We start from the raw sequence: 22,910 nt of genomic DNA, 5'->3' as shown, positions 1-22,910 counted from the left end.
ATTGAATTTTACCTTGAGCTTGGGAGTGAAAAGGAAGGTCACTGCGGGATCAGCTGTCTTTTAATGTCAGGTCTGGGATAGCCAGGAGGGGGTGGGTACAAGTCGCCCTCAAATAAAAGCGAGAGTTCAGGCACCTGTGCTTCTCTGCCCAGTCGCTAGGTAGCCCTGGAGAAGGAAAGCTAGACTGTGCGGTCGCCCTAACGGCTGGGACTGTAAGGAAAAGAGGGGCGTGTCTTGCGCAAGGTGAAGGCGGACACCTGGGCTGAGGCGCGCCAAGGGCGGGCGCTAGGACCCGGGCGGCGCACCTGTTGGGTGGCGGGGGCCCCGCCCGCCCTGCGCCGGGGTCGGGGTGTGAGCGACCGGAGCGCGGAAGGAGGCGACGGCCCGACGAGGCTGCGGCGGCTGCCGGGCGACGAGAGCGGCCCGGTGCACGATGGCAGAGCTGCTGTGGAGCCTGCAGGATTCCCAGATAGTCGCCCGCTTCCAGCGCCGCTGCGGGCTCTTCCCGGCGCTGGATGAGGGCCCCCAGGAGAACGGCGCGGGTCCCCCGGAGGATGCGACGCGCGGCTCCGAGGTCGGGCATCGCCGGGCGGCCAGCGTCAAGGGCGGCGCGGAGCCGCCCAATGGGCTGCGGAGAGCGGCGGCGCCGCAGGTAACCGCGGGCAGGTGCTCGCCCGGGAGGGAGGAGGGGGGAGCCGCTCCGCCGCCTGCGGACGTGCAGGTCCAGGCGACTCGGCGACGTGGGGACAGGCGTGCCCCAAACCAGCCCCGTGGAGAGAGCGCCATCCCCGGAGGCTCCTGGGGTCCGGCGGTCGTGTGTGGAGGGGGTGGCCTTGGGGGTCCAGCCTCCGGGATGCCATCCTCTAACCCTGCCAGGTGGCCACCAAGTCTTTTCAGACTTAAATCGCTCAGAGCCTTTAAAGGCGGTCTACTGAGGGACTTTCCATTTTAATGAATAAATCCACGTTCCTGTCTGTTCTACCGAATCTGTCGGAGTTACGTAATTGAAGGAGTGGGGATGTCCTTGGCACTTCCCGGGAGAATTCCCCGGGAACTCTTAGTTGCCGCCCATCCCCCTCCCCTGTCCGCGCAAATGCGGGTGTTGGGGGCTCAGTGGTCTTACAGTGCGGCTCTGCTTGGGTTTCCCTACTGCTCCTAAAGAGATTTACGACCCCTGACAACACCTCCCTCTCGCCCCCACCCGCTTCTGCCTGGTGGGTCTCTTATTAACCGGCACCGATGGCTTTTCACAGATGCTTTGGGGAGAGCCGCTCACCGCGTTCTCCTCTAGGCGTCCCGAGTGTGGTTATACAACCACTGCAGCTTTGGGGAACCAGCCTGTGCCGTCGTCGCAGTGCACAGAGACTCCAGGCAGAGGGACAGACAGGCTGCAGACAGCTGCAGGGGGTGGCTGTCTACCCTGGCACCTGCAGAAGGCTGGCCGTGGGGGGGGCGGGGGGGGGCTGTCTACCCTGGTACCTGCAGACACTGACCTTTTGCTAGGCAAAATAACAAGTGTGGCAAGTGAGAACAGTAATTCCTTTTTCTTTTTTCTTTTTAAAAAGCCACATTTTCTTTTCTTCCTAGAAGCTTCTGGTGACAAGAAAGCAGCGCGTCTTCATGTATAACTGTCTAGATTTAGTAAGTGAGGAATTATGAAGAACCTTGATATGAACCTGAATATGAATAGGCTTTGAATTATAGAAATCATTTGGGAGGATGGAGGTGGATTGTGTGTTCCATTACAGAAAAATCCACCTCTATAATATTTTATCTCCTTTTATAGTCCTTTCTTTGTCCTATGTGAAGTTCCGGGAACTTTTAGTTGAGTTTGCTGACCCCTCCCTTTCCTCTTGTGGTGTCTTAAAGCGGGAATAGCCAGAAGAAGTGTTTTTCATTGACATTTTCTGTGCACACACAACATTCACACTCACACCCACAGGTGGATGGGTAGGCTGCTTTCTGTTGCTCTCTTCTCACACTTCTACCCTGTTTCTTGAATTCAGGAAGCTGAAAAGAGTGCATTTTTTCACTAGTGTTTTTCAAACTGTTTTCCACATTACCCTTGGTAAGGTAACCTGAAATTCTGGAGATGCGCTGTTTTCCCCTTTAAAAGCAGGCCAAGTGGACTTCTTGCCTCTTTGCTGCTAGTGCCTTAGGTGGCTGGTAAGCCCAGGGGTAGGCTTGCCCTTCCCCGCCAACACAGCACCTCACTCACACAGCAGACAGTGAAGAAGCAAGACAGAACCCAAAATCAAGATAAGAAATCCCTGTACTTGGTGATAGTGGTGGTGGGGGGGAATTAACTCAAGAGCATTTGATAAGGGAGAGGTTAATAAATGTTCTTAAAGGTGGATCAGTTTCAAGTGACTTGAGAAGATTAATACTTTACTAGGGACACACAGGAAGTTTCCAAAAGGAAATGATTATGTGCCTGTCCCTGGATACATAATAGGATTTTTAAAGGGGCAGTTGAGAAAACTCTTTCCTATCAGCCACGACTCCCCCTCTGCCTTGGGCCTTTGCCCACTTGCCTCAGTTGCAGGTGCCTTCTCCAGATACCCTCCCTTCACCCTTGAGCATCAAGGTCAGTTCCTCCAGAGGTACCTTCACTGACCTTGCAGGCTAGCTCCCCCTTTATGGACTCTCTTTGCCTCTTGTATATTTTTTCCCTGCAGCATAATCACATTGTGTAAATGTGCCTCTGTGTGGATATCTGATTATTCCAGTCTCCTCCTGTAGAGGATAAGCTCTAAGAATGCAGGAAATTCTTCTGTTCTCATTGTTTTCTTCCCCTGGTTATGCACAGTGAATTTTATGAATATTTGAATACAGATTACAAAAAGAAATCAATAGATTTTTAAAATTAAATAATGATTACTGAAAAATCAAATGAAAAAACAAAAACAAAAAAAAAATGGTTGTCCCAGAATCTAGAAGGCAACCCAAAGACATCCATTTAATACCCTGCAAACAAAAGTAAACTTTACTTCACTTCAATAATTTTAGACCTCCATGAATCTAATTTACCTTCCACATTTTCTGTTTTTATTTAAGTCCTTAACACTGCACAAATATGCAATGATTAAAGACTTCCTCTATAAATTCTTGTGACACCACACACTGCTAGTTTAAAAATTAACTATGTCTTACAAACTAGGGCTGGGCTGGGCTCGAACAGACCTGTTGTTGAATATTGAACTGGGATTTAGGGATTGCCCCAGTAAATATGAGTTTTGAAAGATTAGGTGACTTGGGACTTCCCAGGTTTCTGCACAGCCAGGGAAAGCCAGATCTTTTGACTTCCAAGTCTGAGCTTCTTCCTACTGTGCAGTTTCTAACACAGCACCTCACTGTGACTGATGTACTGAGGAGGTATGAGCTGTGAGTCCTGCCTGGTGCAGGGTAGAGATCAGGTAGAATGAGAAGGTCTTGTTTGCAGTTTGCAAAGGTAGCCAATTTGCAAGATTAACCATCTGAGGGCATTCTTGGTAGTCACCTTGAGAAGCAGGGTCCTGAGTAAGAGACACAGAACCTAGAACCTGCTGGGGAGGGCAAAGACCCTTAAGAGATTGTGTTGATTTGTTCTGGGGTCATGTCAACCTTGAATGCAATGTCATTTTGATTTCTAATGTCTTTGCTTACCCAAAGCAGTTGTATTTAGTGAGACTCTCCTGTGTTTCCTCCCATCATTATATTAGATGAAATATGATCTTTCCAAGTCTCACTCTACTCAATAAATACTTGTTTGCTAACTGCTCAGTCATAGTTCTAAAATTGGGTTGGGGAAGGAACCAAGGGTAGGTTGCCTTTTCAAAGTCTTTGCATTCTCATTTCTCTCCTGAAATATTTGAGCCCCTCCAAGTCTGTTGGTCCACAAAAATCCCTCCCTTGAATTTACTGACTTGCTAAAGAGCAAAGAATACATTCTGCAAAGGAAGAGACTCTGCCTCTGCTTCTGCCTCTGTATCATTTGTATTTCTCTGGGCCTCAGTTTTAGCATCTGCCAAATGAACAGTGAAAGAGGACCATAGTAATATGGCTATATTGTCACGTAGAGGAGCTTTAAAAGCAAAACAAACAAGCACTCTCGAGTGTCCAGGTTAGAAGTGGTACCCAGAAAAGCCAGCAAACAGGTAAGAAGCTCTGAATTCTCTATCCTGGGACCCACCCACTTCAGTGTGGGGCGGAAGTGGCTGGAGGCAATTGTCACAGCAGCTGTGATGTTTTGGCTTCACTGTAACTAAACTTGCCAAAAGATCAAACTACAAATTTTGATTGCCTATAATCTGATGTTTGAAATGGTAAATGAGCCACTCTGAAAACGTGCATTTGATCTTTTTTTTCTCTAGTCACAGATACCATCATTATTTAGAGGAGAAAACTTGGGGAAACACAAATAAAAAGCTTAATTTATGCCCATGTGCCAATGCCCAGAGACAGTCACCTGGGAAACATTCAACCTGATTTGTGATGGCTTAGTATTACTCCATTACCTGGACATCCTATATAATTTAATTGGCCTATTGCTGGGACTTTAGATTGTTTCCAATCTAAATAAATTGTTTCCAATTTTTGCACTAAAAATAATAACATCTTCATAAAAGATGTTATTTTATAACATGTCTTTCCACCTGTTTTGGTTATTTCCCAATTTAAATTTCCAGACAGGGAACTGCTGAATGAAGAATATGCATATGTTTTGTCTTCTAATAAACATTGCCACATTTTCCCAAAGGAAGAGTGTACCAGGATAAAAAGCTATAAGCAGATTGTTACAGGTTTTCCACAGTCTTCCCAGTCTTCAGTTATTAATACGTTCTCTAATCTTTGGAGAAATAGGCCACTTTTACTTGTATCTCATTTTTGCTTCCTTCATTTACAACCAACATTTATTGTTCAACTATTATGTTTCTGGCATAGTTGTTAGTCTCAGAGATACAAAGATAAAGAAAATGTAGTTCCTGCCTTAGAGCAGCCCAAATAAAATGGTACAACACACAAAATACTAGAAGCTGAGTGTGGTGGTGTGGCCTGTAATCACATCTACTGGGGAGGCTAAGGCGGGAAGATCATAAGTTCAAAGTTAACCTCAGCCACCTAGTGAGACTCTATCTCAAAATTTATACTGGGGTTGTAACTCAGTAGTAAAGTACCCCCTGGGTTCAATCCCCAGTTCCAAAATAAATAAATAAGTAAATAAAATATTAAAAAAATTAAAAATTTTAAAAAGAAACATACGTTGTATTCTACCTATGGGGAGGTCACACATGGCTCCCTATTTCTTAAATGTGGACTGAACATAGTGCCTTCCAAAGAGTACAATATGAAAAGGGGAGGGGCAAATAATTTTATGATGTATACACTTGATAGACATCACCCTGGTGATCAAGGTTAATATCAATAGTGAAAGTCATGTTGATAGTATGTACTCTTGATGCAAATTGAAATGATATGCTCCTGATTCATACTGAGAGGTATTCTACAGAATTCTGCCAGTCCTCTTCACAGCTGACAAGGTCATCAGAAATAAGGAAAGTGAGAAATTGTCACAGCCAAGAGGAGCTTCAGGAAACATGTGGCTGAATGTCATCTGGACAGACTGGGAACAACAACAAAATGCTCATGAGGTCAAAACTAGGGACATTTGTATAAAGTGTGGGCTTTAGTTGACAATAATGTACCCGTTTTGAAACAAATATACCATATTAATGTAAGGTGCTAATAATAGGGGTAACTGTAGAACATATGGGAAGAATGTGGGTCACGTGGAAATTTGACACCATCTTCTAAATTTTTCTGTAAAAAAGGCTTGAGCCAGAAAAAAAAAAATCTGTTCTGAAAAGCACACTCTATTGAAAGGTATATAAAAGAGGAACTAATCAAAGGCAGTCCAAATAGCAGATCACTTACAAATATGCAAAAAGGGTGGGAGAAATTGTCATGGGAGGAGGGTACATCCTGGAGAAAGCAACTTCAGCCTCCATGTTCCAGGAGAGGGAAGAAGGCCTTGGTAACCCCAGACCTCAAGAGAACTGAGGTCAGAGAGGTGCCCCTGACAGGAGCCGAGACCTAGAGTAGAAAAAGATGGACCTGGGATGTCCCTCCAGTGTAGAGTGCTTGCCTAGCATGTGCACAACTCTGGGTTTAATCTCCATCACCACTGCCTCCCCCCACCCAAAAGTAAAAAAATAAAAGACGTGGAGAAAGCCATGTGCCTCTTTCTCACCTCCTGCCAGTGCCCCCTTTGGCCAAATTCTATCCGAAGACAGGGAGCTTGGGTGTTGGGGTGATGCAGCCCATAAAGGTGAACCCTCCCCCGGGAAAGGTGCAGAGTAGACCTGGGAAGGTAAATGGAGACACCCCAGCACAGGCTGCAGAGAGAACCCGTGTGGTAAGCTGGCTGTCATGCTGGGCGAGAGCCAGGGTTTTAGGCTGAAGCCTTAACGTGGATCTCTGCAGAGTTTGGACTTCATCCCATGGACAGGATATGACACACCAGTTTCATGCCTCCAGCCAATCAGAATTGGCAACTTAGACCTCTGTGTTAAGAAGGGATCTTGTGTGTCTCTGGGGGAAGAGGGTGGGATTGGGGGGGATGCCTGTGTGGGGATTTACAGGGCCTTGAGGGAATCCTTTAAGACAGTGATGTTAGAAACAGCAGCAAAGACACAAAATAAAACTTTAGTGTCAGTTTCAGGTTCTTCGTGTTACTTTGAGTATCTCTCTCAAAGAGAGATCCCTTAGGAGGAAAGATACCACATCTGGCTCCTTAAGATGTCAGTTGCTATCTTTTGAATCATGGAACTTCATTTTTATGGGTACAGGCTGATGTGATTAGGGATCAGTCCTTGAGTCAAAGCAGTTTTCCACAGGTGGGACAGCATCCTGCACAATGGCCCGGCATGAGATCATCCATCCGGGATCTGCAGGTTGGATAGTGACTAAGACAATCGCATTGTTCCTACAGGGATCAGAAAGGAAGATCCAGACATAGGGACATAAAAGGTAGATGCTGATGAACCTCAGAGGAAAAAAATGGGAGGCCACTGAACAGAAGGCTTGAGCCAGAAAAAACAACAAGAACTCGGAAACCAGGGGTAGAGAGGAAAGTAGAGAGTGCCCAGCATGGTACAGGCAGATGGGAAAATTCCCAGTGCAGAGAGGAGCTGAGACTTGAGTATGGTGGATTCCAGTTCTGAGCATGAGTTTCTAGAGAAACAGTTGAGTTTTGAAATAGAATGGCTCAGGGGGAGCCTGGCATGGGCACAATAGGCTGCCTCTGTAATTTCAGCTAGTTGGGAGGCTGAGAAAGGAGGACCACAAGTTGGAGGCCAGCCTGGGCAATGTAGTCAATCTCTGTCTCAAATCAACAACAACAAAAATATCAGTGCTTAGGGGGACCATGGGAAAGGTAACTGGCCATGTGGCACCTGGCACTGTGCCTTACTTTTTGAGGACTTATCTAACAACCGCCCTCCCACCCCTACACTGAAAGTAACCTTTGAAGGTCTCCACATGAAACCAGAATATGCTGATTTCTACTACTTTGAAGGATTTGCACACATTTGCAATTAGATCATTATCTCTATGACCTCTATTGAGCTGGGAAATGGTGGGAGGTTCAAAATAGTGGAATAATGTGGAGAGTGGGTGGGTCCCCTGCTCACCTGTGTAGCCACAGGCCTAGCCTGTGCTTGGAACGGGGCAGGTACATAATACTACCTATTGAACGGAAGAACAAGAGCTATGTGAAACTTTCCCTTTCCCTGCTTGGCATAAATGTCACCTGCTCCTCTGACGATGGGGTGCTGGGAGCTGATTTTTATCCCTGAACACTTTACCTGGCCGGGTCTTCTTTTAGCTTGATAACTGTTTTCAGTGTTGACTCCTTTTAATTCGGCAACAATAAAAGGTTTTGATTAATGAATAACTTTCTCATTGTTCTGCTTTCTTCTTTTGAACACTAGGAAGGAAAGTACAGGCACCGCTAAAAAGTCACTTGGTGGTGAAACAGCTACTGAGTTAAAGATGTGGCTAAATCACCATGTTTTAGCTGGCTGTTGACAGCAAGCCTAGGCTAACGTTAACCCTCTTGACTTGGAATTAAGATGTCAAGCTGGGGAGTGATATTGGCCACATTATATGGTTATGTTGTGCGCACATACGAATATGTAACTATAAATCCCATCAGCATGTACAACTATAATGCGCCAATTTTAAAAAATGGGGGGAAAAAAGATGTTAAGACCTTCACTTTTCCAAAGAACACTTGCACTTCTGTTGCTATAGATTTTATTAGTGATTAAATCCTGTGTTGCCTGATAAGGAGGACATCCTGAGAAAGGCATTCCTGCATTTTGGGTAGCACAAAGCTTTCTTGGGAGAAAAGCACTGCTCCGGTTTCCAGGCAACACGTTTAGAGTGCTCCTGTCCATGTTAGGAGTCTATGAAAACGCTGAAATGTGGGGCATCCACTGGTCTTTGTTGTTCTTCTCACCTGGTGAGATACACTCCGCATGTTGAGAAAATGAAACTTTGAAAAAACTCCCGTCAAGATCATGGTTCACATTTTTGTCTTCTCATCTTGCTTCAGACATGGAATGGACTAATAGAGACAGTGTGTTAAAAACAGTGTGTGGGGGGGAAATCCTTGAGCTTGGGGCCGGATTAGATGGAAAGGAAAGGGGTGAACCACCTAGGATCTGGGGTTGGGAAAGAAAGCAATGGCTTCCTTGAACCACTTCAAATAATAGCCCCCCCCGCCAATCTTCACTCACTCATTTATACTTCTGAATTACTTATTTATTTGTTATTATTTTGAGATAGGATCTTGCTAAGTTGTAAAGGTTGCCTTAAACTCACGATCCCCCTGCCTCAGCTGTCCATGTTGCTGAGATGACAGGCCTAGGTCACAGGGACCTTTTAGATATCTTTCATTTAAAAACAAAACACCAGGTTCATTGTTGCTTTAAATAAAGCTATTTATTTAGTAATTCTGTCTTTAAAAGAAACATTCTTTCTGTAATATCTGGGTAGGTTTTGTGTTCTTTAAATGGCAAAAAAAAAAAATATTTCTGTAGAATTTTATGGAAGACAGCAGATCACAGTAAATCCCAGAGATGTGGGGAAAGAAAATAATGGTGAAGAAGTTTCCTGGGGATAATGTGTTGGTAGCTGCAAGGCCAGGGCTTAATTGGTGGAGAAAGGCCTTAGGTGAATATTTTCTGGTTGCGGTTTTAAAAAATCATCCTTTCTTGCTAAATGACTAGAAAGGTAGCTGTGAAATAGAGCATCTCAGATTTTGATAAAATTGCAACAAAGGAGACTGTTGGGAGTTAGTTGTTCTTTCATTCTGAATTCTGACCTTTTGATGGTTTTTCACTAGGAAGATGCTACTTTTTAAAAAAATAAATATTTAAAATGAATAAAATTTTTTCATGGTACCAGGGATTGAACCCAAGGCCTTGCACATGTTAGGCAAGAGCTCTACCATTTACACTATATCCCAGCCCAATTTCTACAACCTTTAAACATTAAAATTAATACATGCTTATGTCAGAAATAGTGGCTAGATACCTGTATCCCCATAGCTAGCACCCAGGTGGCGAAACAAAACAGTCCCAGAGACTGGGAAGGCTGGTATTGGTCTTACCAGTGAATGTCATGCTCACCCCTGCTCACCATGGTTTTTTGCATCTTCTTGAACTGATGGAGTTAGGTAGGATATGTAGCAATAGTTGTTTGACAATTATGAAGTATATCTTTTTTTTTCCTTTGTGCTGGGGATTGAACCCAGAGGCACTTAACCACTGAGCCACATCCACAGCCTTTTTTATTTTTTATTTTAAGAGAGGGTCTCACTAAGTTGCTTAGGGCCTCACTAAGTTGCCGAGCCTGGCTTTGAATTCATAATCCTCCTGCCTTAGCCTTCCAAGCCTCTGGGATTGTAGGGGTATGCCAACATGCCTGGCATAAGTATCCCTTTTGCTTCGTATAAATATTTGTGTAATTATGAATAAAAAGCAACACCAAGTAGTATTACCTTTAAATTTTTGTAATTTTAACTTTCTTTTGAAATAACTTTAGGTTTTCTAAAGTTGGCAAAGATAGTCAAAAATTCCTGACCTAATGTTAAAAATTCTCCTAATGTTCACATCATATAAAACTATAGTATACCATTTGTGGTGGCCCACACTATAATCCCAGGTACTTGGGAGGCTAAGGTAGAAAATCTTAAGTTCAAGGCCAACCTCAATAGCATAGTGAGATCCTGTAAGATAATAATAATGAGATCCTGTAAGATAACTATCTCATTAAAAAATAAAACCATATAGTACAATAATCAAAATAAAGCAATATTATTTAATCTAAGGACTTTATTCATACTTTTCCAATTGCCTCCCAGTTTCATTTGGCTATTCTGGGTCCCAGGTCAGAATCATAAATTACATTTAGTTGACATTTTCCTCTAGTCCAATGTGGATCAACTCTTTAGTCATTCTTTGCCTTCCCTGACTGACACTTGCAAAGTCCAGGCAAGTTATTTGCATAGAGCCTTTCAACTTGGGTTTCCCTGTTGTTTCCTCTAAATTGTAGGCAAGTTCTGCATTGTTGGGGATTCACAGGAAGACACTGCATCCTTACTAGTGCATCCTATCAGGAAGCACATAGTGTTGATTTAGTCTATTATCAGTGATTTTTTAAAAAATTCTTTTAGTTGTGGATGGACACAATACCTTTCTTTTTTAATTCATTTTTATGCGGTGCTGAGGATCTAACCCGGGGCCTCACATGCGCTAAGCAAGTGCTCTAACACTGAGCCACAACCCTAGCTCCCTTACCAGATTGTTAAATACCTTTTAAGAAGTGTTTTTCATATTACTGTCTTTCTCTTTGTAATCAATACCTATCTTACAGACTGGCATTCTGAAACATTATAAATATCTTTTATTTTCTCTCCATATTTCTACCCAGTAATTTTAGCATCCATTAGTGAAGAGTTCTTTGAAAAAGTAATGTGGCTCAAACGGTAGCGTGCTTGCCTGGCATGCGCGGGATGCTGGGTTCGATCCTCAGCACCACATAAAAATAAAATAAAGATGTTGTGTCCACCGAAAACCGAAAAACAAATACTAAAAATTTCTCTAAAAAAAAAAAAAAAAAGTAATCTGCCACCTGGGCGCGGGTAGTGCATACCTGTAATCCCAGCTACTCAGGAATCTGAGGCAGAAGTAGTGCAAGTTCAGGGACAGCCTCATCAACTTACAGGGGCACTGTCCCAAAAGAAAATCAAAAGGCTAAGCATATAGCATAGAGGTAGAATATTCCTGAGTTCAACCCTAAGTACAAAAAAAAAATAATAATGATACCTACATGAAAGTATTCCATTATTTTAGTTTTGTGTTTCTTTTACCTCTAACAAGGTGATAAGTCTTTCTTGTTTAGCAGACACTCATATTACTCTTTTTGTGAATGACCCAGGCATGTACTTTGCCCACACTTTCCGCTGTGATTTTAGTAAAGTTTTTTGTTGTTTTTATTAGTTTCTATGTTTTTAGTTTGTTCATTTACACATCAGAATCTTTCACTGTGTCTCCCTTAGCAAAAGCTTACAACTTTCATATATTTCTAATCTTTCAAGTGGAAAGTATTTGGATTCTGAGGGCGGAAGGGAAAAACGGGCAAGGCACTTCCCTTGCAGCTATCTCTGGATTTAGATAAGACACACCTGGTGTGCCCTGTCCTTCCCCCCCCCCCCCCCCCGTGCCTTCCAGGTAAGGGTTATCAATTGTGTCCTGGGATATGCGTGTGCGATGTCAGTAACCTTGGGCAGGGTTTGGGGCTCCTGATAGGGTTGGAGAAAGCACACATTCCCTGGACCCCAAGCCAGAAAGGAGTATGTCTAGAGGGTATGGATATATGTCATAGAGTATGATTGTATGACATTGAAACAAGAAAAGAATTAGTTTTGAGGTCCTGCAAAAGGTGGCCAGCAGCTCCTGAGTCCTCACTTGAGTTCTAAGCTTGTTCTCGTCCTCTGGCCTCTTCCAGAGGCCCCAGGACTGCCACGCCATCTCTTCTTGTCATGCTTACATGCATGATGTCACAGGCATCCTCAAACGGACAGAATGGGATGCCTGTCCTCAAAGGTCATTCAGAGTGAATTTCTCAATGACTCTTACTTCTGAAGAGGGGGTGGACTGAGATCCATTGGTCACTTAATCTTGCCTCCATCTAAGCCCATCTGACTCCACATGTCATATTTTATTGTCCCCAAATTTTGCCCCTTAAGGAATCATGTGACTTTTTTCCAACATAAGGGGTGATAAATGACCCAGCCTTGATTTCTTTCTCTTACCCCTGACTACCACTGTCCGAAGAGAAGCAGGACTTCCCACTCTGATTCTGAGTACACCTGGTGCAGGCAGGTGCACCTGCATAGATGATAGTGCCTGAAAGAAGTCAGTTAGGCCCTTCAATCAGTCTCTTAGATTTAGAATTATTTGGTGATCAATGCTTTCTCTCCTCCACCCCAATTGATGCTGGGCTCAGTTGACTCACCAGGTAAATAAATAATCAATCATGGAAAAATGTTACTTTTGAAAAGATAAATTTGTTTATTAAATACTTAAAAGTTAGTATTAAGCACACAATTGTCATGTACTCCACAGTTATACTCCTGGACATTGACCTCAGAGATATGAAAATTTATTCACATAAGGATCTGTACCTGGTCATCCAGGCAGCTTTATTTGCAATAGCCAAACACTGGAAAGAACCAGAATATCCCTGGCTACATGATTAAATAAGCTGTGATGCTTCCAAACCATGGGATACTACTCAGCTGTAAGAACTGTAGTGATGAGCCACCCATTAACCTGGGTGGATCTCAAGGGCATTATGCTGAGTAAAAAAAAAAAAAGAAGAAGAAGAAGAAGGAGAAGGAGAAGGAGAAGAAGAAGAAGAAGAAGACTGATTTTAATCCATCCAAGTTATTGATACCAAGAAGGTCCGTGCGGTGATGCAGTAGTTTATATCTTACATGCAGTGCTGGTACAATGTCAGATTCCTTGTTTTGATATTGTGCTACAATTTGTAAGATGTAGTCATTTGGAGAAAAATGGATGAACAGAATACAGGACATTTAGTACTTGCAACAGCTTATGAATCTATCATTATTTCAAATGACTGTTTTAAATCAATACTGCCTTTCAAGAGTCGGTCCTGCTCTTTCCCATAGCGTCTGCTGCAGGCTGGCTTTGCACACTGTGCAGGAAACACAGGAGAGCATCTGGGAGCTTCTCCTCTGATCTGCCTCTCCCAGGGTCATTCTGTCACAGGAGCCTTGGGCCCTAGTTTTGAACCTCCTGCTCACAGGCCTCTGTTATCTGCCCAGGTAGAACACAGAAGGGTTTGAATGTACAAGACAAAAAACATGTACATTTGTCATTAGCTTTATTTTGACAATCTTGTTTCATAGCTGGAGGGGGTTTATTTATTTATTTTTAAATTATTTGGCATTTCATTTTGTCAAGCTGCTTCAATCTGATATTGCAAATAGGTCAAAGTCACACATTGCATCTTTAGTCTCCTTTCTGCTTATTTTCTTCCTTTGTAGAAAGATGTTCAACGTCATTAACCTTCTTCTTCACCAGCCACAGAATGTCTAAGTGCAGCCCAACCGTCCCTGGGAGCTAATGCACGCCCCTTCTTTAGCCACCAAATCTCTAAAAAATCATCCACAGTCTACACTCTCTTTGCTCTTTCACCTGTGTTAGTTCCCGCTGCTTGGCTTTAGCTGGAATAGGATGAACTGAGATGAAATAAAACTAGGAGAAAGTGTTTAGCATGAGATAAAAATTTTACAGCTTTCTTCACCCATGTGTAATTTAATTGAGAATAGCTCATTTTTTAAATTAGAAATTGTAAAAAAAAAAAATTCTCTTCTGTTAAACATAAAACTCTGATTGTTCTTTAAACTGTACTCCAAGTTGCAAGGGCAGGGCGAGGGCAGGGGGACCTCTCATGACCACTGTCCTGACCTTGAGGTCAACAGTGTCCATTCCCCAAATGATAGAATTTGTTTGTCAGATTTATGTTCTCCCACACATAGTTCTTATTACCATATATATTATCAATATATAATCATAAAAGGTCTTTCAGCTATATTATAAACAGGGAAAAAATTAATCACAAAATTCAAAAGATGCCAGGAAAGGAGTTAAAATTTCTTGAATTTCTGGACATGGAAACCTACACGATGTATATTGTTCAACCAAAAAAAAAAAAAAAAGATGTTAAAAAATGAAGTTTATAATATGACCAAATTTTAAAACTGTATTTAGTATATATTGAAATGTATATTTTTAAAAGAGCCCCAAGGAGTTGAACTAAATACTGCCAGTGGTTCTCATGGGTTTAAAATCTGTTATTTTTCTATTTGTGCATATCTGCATTTCCTGCATTTTTAAAAACAATAACACGATAGTTTTATGTTTAGTGAAAAACTAAAATATTTTTATTCTATAAAAATACTCCTGTGAGCCGGTCATGGTGGCACATGCCTATAATCCCAGCAACTTGGGAGACTGAGGCAGGCTGATCACGAGTTCAAGAACAGCCTTAGCAGTTTACCGAGGACTTGTCTCAAAATGAAAAAATAAAATGACTGGGGATATGACTGAGTGATTTAGTGCCCTGGGTTAAATCTCCAGTACAGGAAAAAAAAAAAAAGGCTCCTATGAGGACACTTTTTATTTAATTTTGAAGACTATTAGGTAGTCACCAAGATTACTAACGTATTAGAACTTAAAAAATTACCATTGATGTCTTTGTAACAAAGCCCCCCAACTATACTGTTTGTGATCCTTACCTTGAGGGAATATTTACTAAGCCACATGAAGTATTCCAGTAGCTTCTTTAAATGAAACAAAATGGCACCCCAGGTCTTTGCATAAAGACCTCATGAGAAATTATAATACATCATTTCGTACTTTGTCCAAACCAACACAGAATGCCAAAAGCTTGAAATGCATAAAGTTCTTCTGTACTCATGGGAACTTCCTAATGCATTGAAAAATTTGGCTTTGAAAAGATCTCTTATTTTCTTGGCCCAAAACGTATTCTTCGAGAGTTCAAAAACATCTTAAGAAAAGCAGATGTCGAGTATTATACCATCCCTCCTCCTCCTAGTAAATTTGGGGCATTTATTTTTACTTATTTATTAAAAAGTTGCCTTAGAATATCTCTTTTTTATTTTATATGTGATATTTTTATTTTATTTTTTATTAGTTTATTTTAGCTGTACATAACACCAGGGTTCATTTTGACAAAATTATTCACACATGGAAGATAATTTGCTCCAGTTCAGTTCCCAACACTTCCATTTTTCCTCCCCTTCTCCCTTCCCTCTTTCCTCTCCTCTATTCTGCTGCTCTTTCTTCTATTTATTTAAATACACATTTTAATTAGTGCCTTGTAAATACACATAAATATGAGATTCACTGTGGTACGTTCATATAGGTACATAGGAGAGTTTGCTCAGATTCATTCCACCATTCTTCCCTTTCCCTATCCCTTCTTCCTTCCCCTCAGTCCCCTTCCTGTACTCCAGTGATCTCTCTTTTATTTTCTTGCAATCCCCACTCCACCCCCACCACTGTTTTTCCCTTATTTTGAACTAGCTTCCACCTATCAGAGGAAACATGCAACCTTTGACTTTCTGGGTTTGGCTTATTTCACTTAGCATGATGGTCTCCAGTATCATTCATTTATGGACAAATGCCATAATTTTATTCTTCTTTATGCCTGAATAATATTCAATAACTAAATAGATACTTCTGAAAAGAAGAAATGAAAATGTCCAATAAATATATGAAAAAACGGTTTAACATCTCTAGCAATCAAGGAAATGCAAACTGCAAATCAAAACTACAGTGAGATTTCATCTCGTTCTAATTAGAATGGCAATTATAAAGAATACAAGTCATAATAAATGTTGGTGAGGATGTGGGGGGAAAAGGTACACTCATACATTGTTGGTAGGACTGCAACCACTCTGGAAAGCAGTATGGAGGGAGATTCCTCAAAGAACTAGGAATGGAACCACCATATGACCCAGCTATCCCACCCTTTAGTATATTTCCAAAAGATCTAAAATCAGCAGCACAATTCACAATAACCAAGCTGTGGAACCAACCCAGGTGCCCATCAACAGATGAGTATTTCTTTTGATTGTTATAGGTCATGGTTTTAGCTGTTTGTTACCTGCAGGCCATGTCTTGGGCATGTTTGAAGTAGAATATTGGTGGTTCCCCTTCATCAGGTATCAGTGATTGAAGTCAAGTCAAATTCAGTTTGGGTACATCATAACTATCATTTTCACATACTCAATTGGCTCTTAAATGGATGGTATAGAAATTTATCAATTTTATTGATTAATTAATTAATAAAACAAATTACTGCAGGGTAAGATGGCACATACCTGTAATCCCAGCTACTTGGGAGGCTGAGGGCAGGAGGGTCATAAATTGGAGGCCAGGCTGGCAACTTAGAGAGACACTACCCCCAAAATAAAATTTAAAAGGGCTGGTAAAGTATCCCCAGGTTCAATCTCCAGTACTGAAAAAAAAAAAATCTGATTCAAAAACTAAAATAAAAGGATTCTCTCTCTCTCTCTCTCTCTCTCTCTCTCTCTCTCTCTCTCTGTCCTGAAAATTCCCACACTATAATCTTTTTTTCATGTTACCAAAGAAATTTAAAATAATTTGTAGATGATTTTTTATATAATTTTAATTGGAGCTGCGATAAAACTGTAGATTAATTTTGGTATAATTGACCTCTTTATGTTCTGGAGTCTTATCTCTGAACATGGTGTGTCTTTTCATTTACCTAAGTTGTAGTTTTGTTTGTTTGTTTGTTTTCTCAGTGCCAGGAGCATATTCAGGTCCTTACATATGATAGGCAAGTGCTCATAGAGCTGCACCCTAACACTCCATTTACCTTGTGTGTGTGCTTTATCATTATACATAAGAGTGGAATCCCCTATGCTATATTTGCGTCTGCACTTAGCATACTTTGGTCAAACTCATTCCCCAGCACCTTCCTCTTTCTTCCCTTCTCCCTGCTGTTGATCCACTTGCTGTACTCTACTGATCTCCCTTCTACTATTATTGTCATTATCATCATTATTACTTTATTTTAATTAGTGCATTATAATTATATATCAGTTTTATAATTTTCTCCATAAAGTCTTGCTAGACTTATTCCTAAGATAGTTTGTTTTCTGTTACTATTAAAATAATATTTTGAAATTGCATTTTCTGTTTTCTACTGGTGTGTAGGTACGCAACTGAATTTTGTGTATTGACTTGACAACCTTGTTAAAACTTTATTCTAACAAGTTGCCTCTTATTTCTTTCAGATTTTTATGAAAGCAATCAAAAAACAAGTTTTGTTACTTCCTTTCCAATTCCTATATCTTTCTTATCTCCCATCTTACTCCACAGACAAGGACCTCTGTATAGTGTTATGTAGAAGTGATGATGGTGACCATTCTTGTTTTTTATTTTAAGGAAATAATTTTCAAATTTCACCATAGAATATTGCATTTGACATAGATTGTTTCCTTTTACAGCTTGTTTACTGAGAGATATTTTTACGGATTATTATCAAATTTTACTGAATTGTTTTTTGTTTTGTTTTGGTACCTAGAATTGAACTCAGGGGCACTCAACTACATCCCCAGCTCTATTTTTTGTATTTTATTTAGAGACAGGGTCTCACTGAGTAGCTAAGTACCTCACTGTTGCTGAGTCTGGCTTTGAACTCAAGATCCTCCTGACTTAGTCTCCTGAGTGGCTGGGATTATAGGTGACCACCACTGTGCCTGGCCTGAATTCTTTTTTATCTGGTGAAAGGATCATACTTTTTTTTTTTCTCCTTTAATTTTATAAAAGGGTGAGTTAATACAGGTTTTCTGTTATTGGGCCTACATTCTACTTTGGGTTTACAGTTTTTGTCTTTATATAGTCAATAGCAATATTTAGTGCTTATAACAGAGGTAAAAATATCACCTAATAGGTTTTTGGCCCTAGCACATTTTTAAAAGATCTATTTTCCTTCTTCCTACCCTATTTGGCTTTGTTGGTTATGTTTTTCATAAGCACAGAAAAAAATCAGACAACTTAACCCTGTAATTCATTTTCATGTATTCATGAACATTGGTCACCAGTATTGTAAACTTTGCTTAATGATACAAATATCCTTGAATATATATAATACCCTGTTCCTAACTTAATAACTAGATGAGCTTCTTTTGCCTAAGAATCCAAAATGTTAAAAAAATAATATGGTTTCTTTTTGCAATGTGTTTCTGTACTGATATTTGAATTTCAGGTTATCTTGCAGTTTTTGGATTCACTCTAATGTATTGGAGTAACATTGGAGGATATAACTCAAGAGTATTCCTGGCTACATCCCTCCTCAGCAGCCACTGTTTTATAGTGCTCAGTATTTAGAAGATTTGCACGACAGCACAGCAAGAGTCAATAGCTCATTCGGAGTGGAGCTTGGCCAAACAAAACCTGAAATGAGAAGGATCACATATTGAATCATACATAGTATTATACTAAGGAACACCTCAGAAGAAATTGTCACATTTGCATGTGGTGACCTTTATGAAACACACTTGAAAATGACATTTTTAGATGTTCTCCCCTTAAAAATTGTCACAATCTTAAAATTGAAAATTTACCACCAGATGGTAATTGTCTTGTGAAGTAGAAGCCCTGCACCATGCAGTGAAGGTATACTTGGCTTTGCCTTATGAGTTCTTTTTTTTTTTTTTTTCAGCTTATTGTATTGCTGAAGGAAAGGATTTATGGGAAATCAGCATAGAGAGAAGGAATAATAACAGTGACTTTCTTTCCCACGTTTTTTTTTTTTTTTTCCTGCTATTTCTTCTTTCTAATAGTTCCTTTGGAGATCTGTATTATGCCAGGAGCAAGTATTGCTATGGTTTGTTTTCCATTTCTTCTGTTTGTAGACCCTCTGTTCTGGTGTTGTTGGCTGGCTTGTCTGCTGACAAGATGTTGGTGAGCCTTTCATGGCTGCTGTTGCCCCTGGCAGCGCACCGTGAGGCAGTGGCATGGGCCAAGAGGGTCTTGGCTTCTTAACACTCTGAGCCATGGCACATTCGACATATCACACGACCTCTACCACAGTGGTTTTTTTATCTGCAAAACTGGAGAAAACAATACGCCTCCTAGGGTTCTGAGGTGGAAGTAAGATCACCAGTGGGATGCCAGCACATAGCGCCAGGCATCAGGTAGGTCCTCAGAGGCTATTCCCATGGTCATCTCTTCCATCCTCCCTCCACCAATACCGTTGCTTCCATCACACATCCCTTACCCCAAATGCTTGGAACAAGAAGTGTTTCAGATTTGGGTTTTTTTTTTTTTTTCAAATTTTGGAATATTTGCATGTCTATAATGATATACATCGGAGACCCAAGTCTAAACACAAAATTCATTTATGTTTCATGTACACCTTGTACATAGAGGCAGAAGTTCATTTTATGCAATATTTTTGGTGTGCCGGTGGTTGGACTGGGACCCGTCACATGAGGCCAAATGTGGAATTTTCCACCTGTGGCATGATATCAGTGCTTAAAAAGTTTCAGATTTTGGAGGATTTCAAATTTCAGATTTCAGTTAGGGATGCTTGACCTGAACTTACAACAACAACTGCTACTACTGATGCTGCTATTGTTACATTTATCCAATGGGTCTTTTCTGGAATGAATTTCATCTCTTTTGTGGGGCGTGGGTGGTGGAAGTGAGAGAGCTTGGCTCAGATAGGCAGTGCAAATCTACTTTCTTATGCCACTTCAAAATGCTAATCTCTAACATTTGGGTCAATCGTATGTGTTTAAAGGCAGCATACTGAAGCGTTTTGCCAAATTGCTTCCCAGGATTTCCTTAGCAGGGACTTTGGAGGTCTTTCTTCCAATGGTCTGTGGCACCCAATCATTTGCCATAAAAGTATCTTTCCAGTTTCTGCTTCCCCTCATCTGGACTTACTGTGTGCTGGACAGTGTCTTAGAATATTTCTTGTCCTAAGATAACAACGTTAATATGCAGCTAATATCCACTAAGTACCTATGATGTTCCAGACCCTGGACTAGAACTTGAGCCCAGCCGGGGACATACATGCCTCTGTTCCCTGCTCATGAAGAGCCCTCAGTCCATCCAGGGAGGGAGGTGAAGAGTTGAGCTTAGCATATGAGCAAAAAGGACTATTTCTCTCAACTCATCAAAACTCAGCTGAACAGGAGCCTCCTTTCTCCAATTCCATAATGCCCCAGAAGAAAACACTAAACCAACATTTTGAGAGAACTGCTGCTAAGACTTCTGATGGAAATTAGAGGATTTGAAACTAAGCAAACAGAATTTGGTACAGCCGAAGGTTTCAGGGCTCAAAAAGGTCCAAGAAAATAATACATGTGGACTTCATATGAGGAAGAAATCCTCAGAGATTTTTTTATTACAATATATGACATATGGATTTCATGCTTAACACTGAATATTATAAGTTAAGAGAATTTTAAAACGGGAAGAGAAATTCTGAGCCTGGGTAATAGGATCAAGTCTCAAGGATGTGGTCTCCCAGACTCCTGTTAGGCTCCGGCCAAGTTCCTCCCCCAGGAGAGGGTTAACTGTTCAGTCACCAGGAGCCGAGGAACCTTTACTCGTCCTAGACTACGTGCAGAGTTAGGAGAACAGGGCCACTCCTTGGAGCCCCACGTGGTCACTCTGTGAGGATGAAGATGCTAACTGACTTCTGCTGCTGGGACCTGGCTCTCTGAAGTCACTGGCCCTCCGTGAAGCTCAGAGCAGGGGCCACAAACCGGGGCCTGGGGACTGAAGGTCGACCATGGCAACCTTTGCTTTTTTTCATACCTGGTTTTAATAATGGGGTCTTCCTAACTTTTTTTGGCTTCTGTTTTTTAAGAAAATAGAAGCAAGTCAGGCATGGTGGCGCACGCTTATAATCTCCGAGACTTAGGAGGCTGAGGCAGGAAGATTGCAAGTTCAAGGCCAGCTTTAGCAACTTAGTGAGGCCCTGTCTCTAAATAAATAAATAAAGGCTGGGGATATGGCTCAGTGGTAAAGCACCCCTGGATTCAATTCCTGGCACCTAAATAAATGAATAAATAAAAGCTGTTCTGGTTTGCATTCCTACAAAACCACAGAGGCTGGCTTAGAGTGGCAGGTGATTTCTTCTGAGGTAGCAGGCTCACTGGGTCCTCACACACACCTGTGTCTTATATCTGCAATTGCATCCATGATTTGCATCACTGGCTTGACCCATAGAGACATCTAAATTTGTTCTTTTTGGCCTAGAAAATTCCAGAGAGAGGGAGAATTTTCAGGGCTCCTAAGGTAGAAGCCCTGTGCTACTTTGGAGTGAGGATGCCCCATCTGATGCTCCTGTTGTGGTCCCCAGAGGAGACACTTGGAATCCCTTGGGGGGATTAGGCCACAAAGCCACTACTGCTGATGACATGTTGTGGAAAAGGCTAACGCCTGCTGACTTGCTGTGACTTTTTTTTGTGGTTGTTCTGTGCCTGCCCTGTAGGTACAGGAGGCTTCAACTTCATCCTTTGCTCAAATCTTAGATGGACCTACTGTCTGCCTGGTGCATGCACCAGCCAGAAGCTCCATTCTGGACTAGGCTCGTGGGTTTTGCAGAAGGTTAAAGGTTTGGATTATCAGATGAGACGGAGCAAATTCTCCAGAGGCAGACCACCACAAAGTAAGGACCCGGGGTGGGGACTAAGCGTGCCACATGGAAGAAGCCTTTAAGAAACCAGACTAAAGAGCAGGGGATGGAAAGGCATCTGGTCAAAGCTGAGTGCCTCACACCCATCTGTATCAAAAATACTGCATCCAACTGGATTTTCTAATTTAGGGTTTATCTTGCCATTTTCTGCTAATGTAAATACTATAATAAATATTAATGTGTGTATCTTTGTTGATTTGGTTGGGAGAATCCAGTGGATGGACAGGACTTGGAAATGGATTTCTTCTTTGTTCCTCATATCCAAACAGAGCTCAATATTTTGGGACTAAGGATTTGAGATGATGTTATTGGCATAGATGAGAAAATATGGGGAAAGGGAGAATCATGATGTGAAGGAAGACGATGAACTCACTAGGTAAAGAAATCTTGCTATGGGTAACAATAAGCTTTGTTAAGGGTTGCTTGACTTTTTTTCTTTTTCTCATGTAACTGGAGTCTAGAAGTTGGCAAGTGTTGAAATCGGCTCCATAATGGCAAGTACTCACACTGTTTTGGTTTGTTGGCTTGTTGCTTCATGATGCTAAGAAAGCTGCTGTTGTGCCAGGTGCAGTGGTGCACGCCTGTAATCCCAGTGGCTCGGGAAGTGGAGGCAGGGAGGATTGCGAGTTCAAAGCCAGCCTCAGCAACTTAGTGAGGTCCTAAGCAATTCAGTGAGACCCTGTCTCCAGATAAAATACACAAAAGGGCTGGGGAAGCAACTCAGTGGTTAAGCACCTCTGGATTCAATCCCCAGTACAAAAAAAACAAAAAAACAAAAAAACAAAACCTGCTGTTGCTTCTGGTATCAGAATTGTGTTCAAGTTAGGAAGAAATAGTGTGACAGTAGCTATATCCTTTCTAAATAAAGAAAACAAAAGCAGGACAAGAAGACACCACACACACACACACACACACACACACACACACACACACACACTCCTCACTGACACAGCTAGGTAACATAGCCTCCCTTGATTGCAAGGGAATGTGGGAAAGGAAGAGGATTATCCAGACTGACTCCGCTAATTGCCTGAGGCTTGGTTTGAGTGTGTGTCTTGATAACA

At 41.6% G+C, this 22,910-nt stretch overlaps 1 protein-coding gene across 3 annotated transcripts in view; it reads left to right on the top strand.

The window, feature by feature from the left end:
• Positions 1 to 433: 433 nt before the first annotated feature.
• The window catches only part of Sgpp2 (sphingosine-1-phosphate phosphatase 2), a 110,042-nt gene continuing 87,565 nt past the window's right edge, over positions 434 to 22,910 (top strand). The window contains exons 1-2 of one of the 3 annotated variants that reach the window (XM_076866574.2): positions 434 to 508; positions 19,272 to 19,280. In XM_076866574.2, coding sequence (XP_076722689.1) covers positions 434 to 508; positions 19,272 to 19,280 — 84 coding nt within the window. Of the gene's footprint in view, positions 653 to 19,271; positions 19,281 to 22,910 lie in introns of all 3 variants that reach the window. The other 2 variants (XM_077110294.1, XM_076866570.2) reach the window with 2 other exon arrangements.

The sequence above is a fragment of the Callospermophilus lateralis genome, chromosome 9, assembly GCF_048772815.1.
Source record: "Callospermophilus lateralis isolate mCalLat2 chromosome 9, mCalLat2.hap1, whole genome shotgun sequence".
Classification (NCBI taxonomy): domain Eukaryota; kingdom Metazoa; phylum Chordata; class Mammalia; order Rodentia; family Sciuridae; genus Callospermophilus; species Callospermophilus lateralis.
This window is presented reverse-complemented; position numbering and strand designations above follow the sequence as displayed.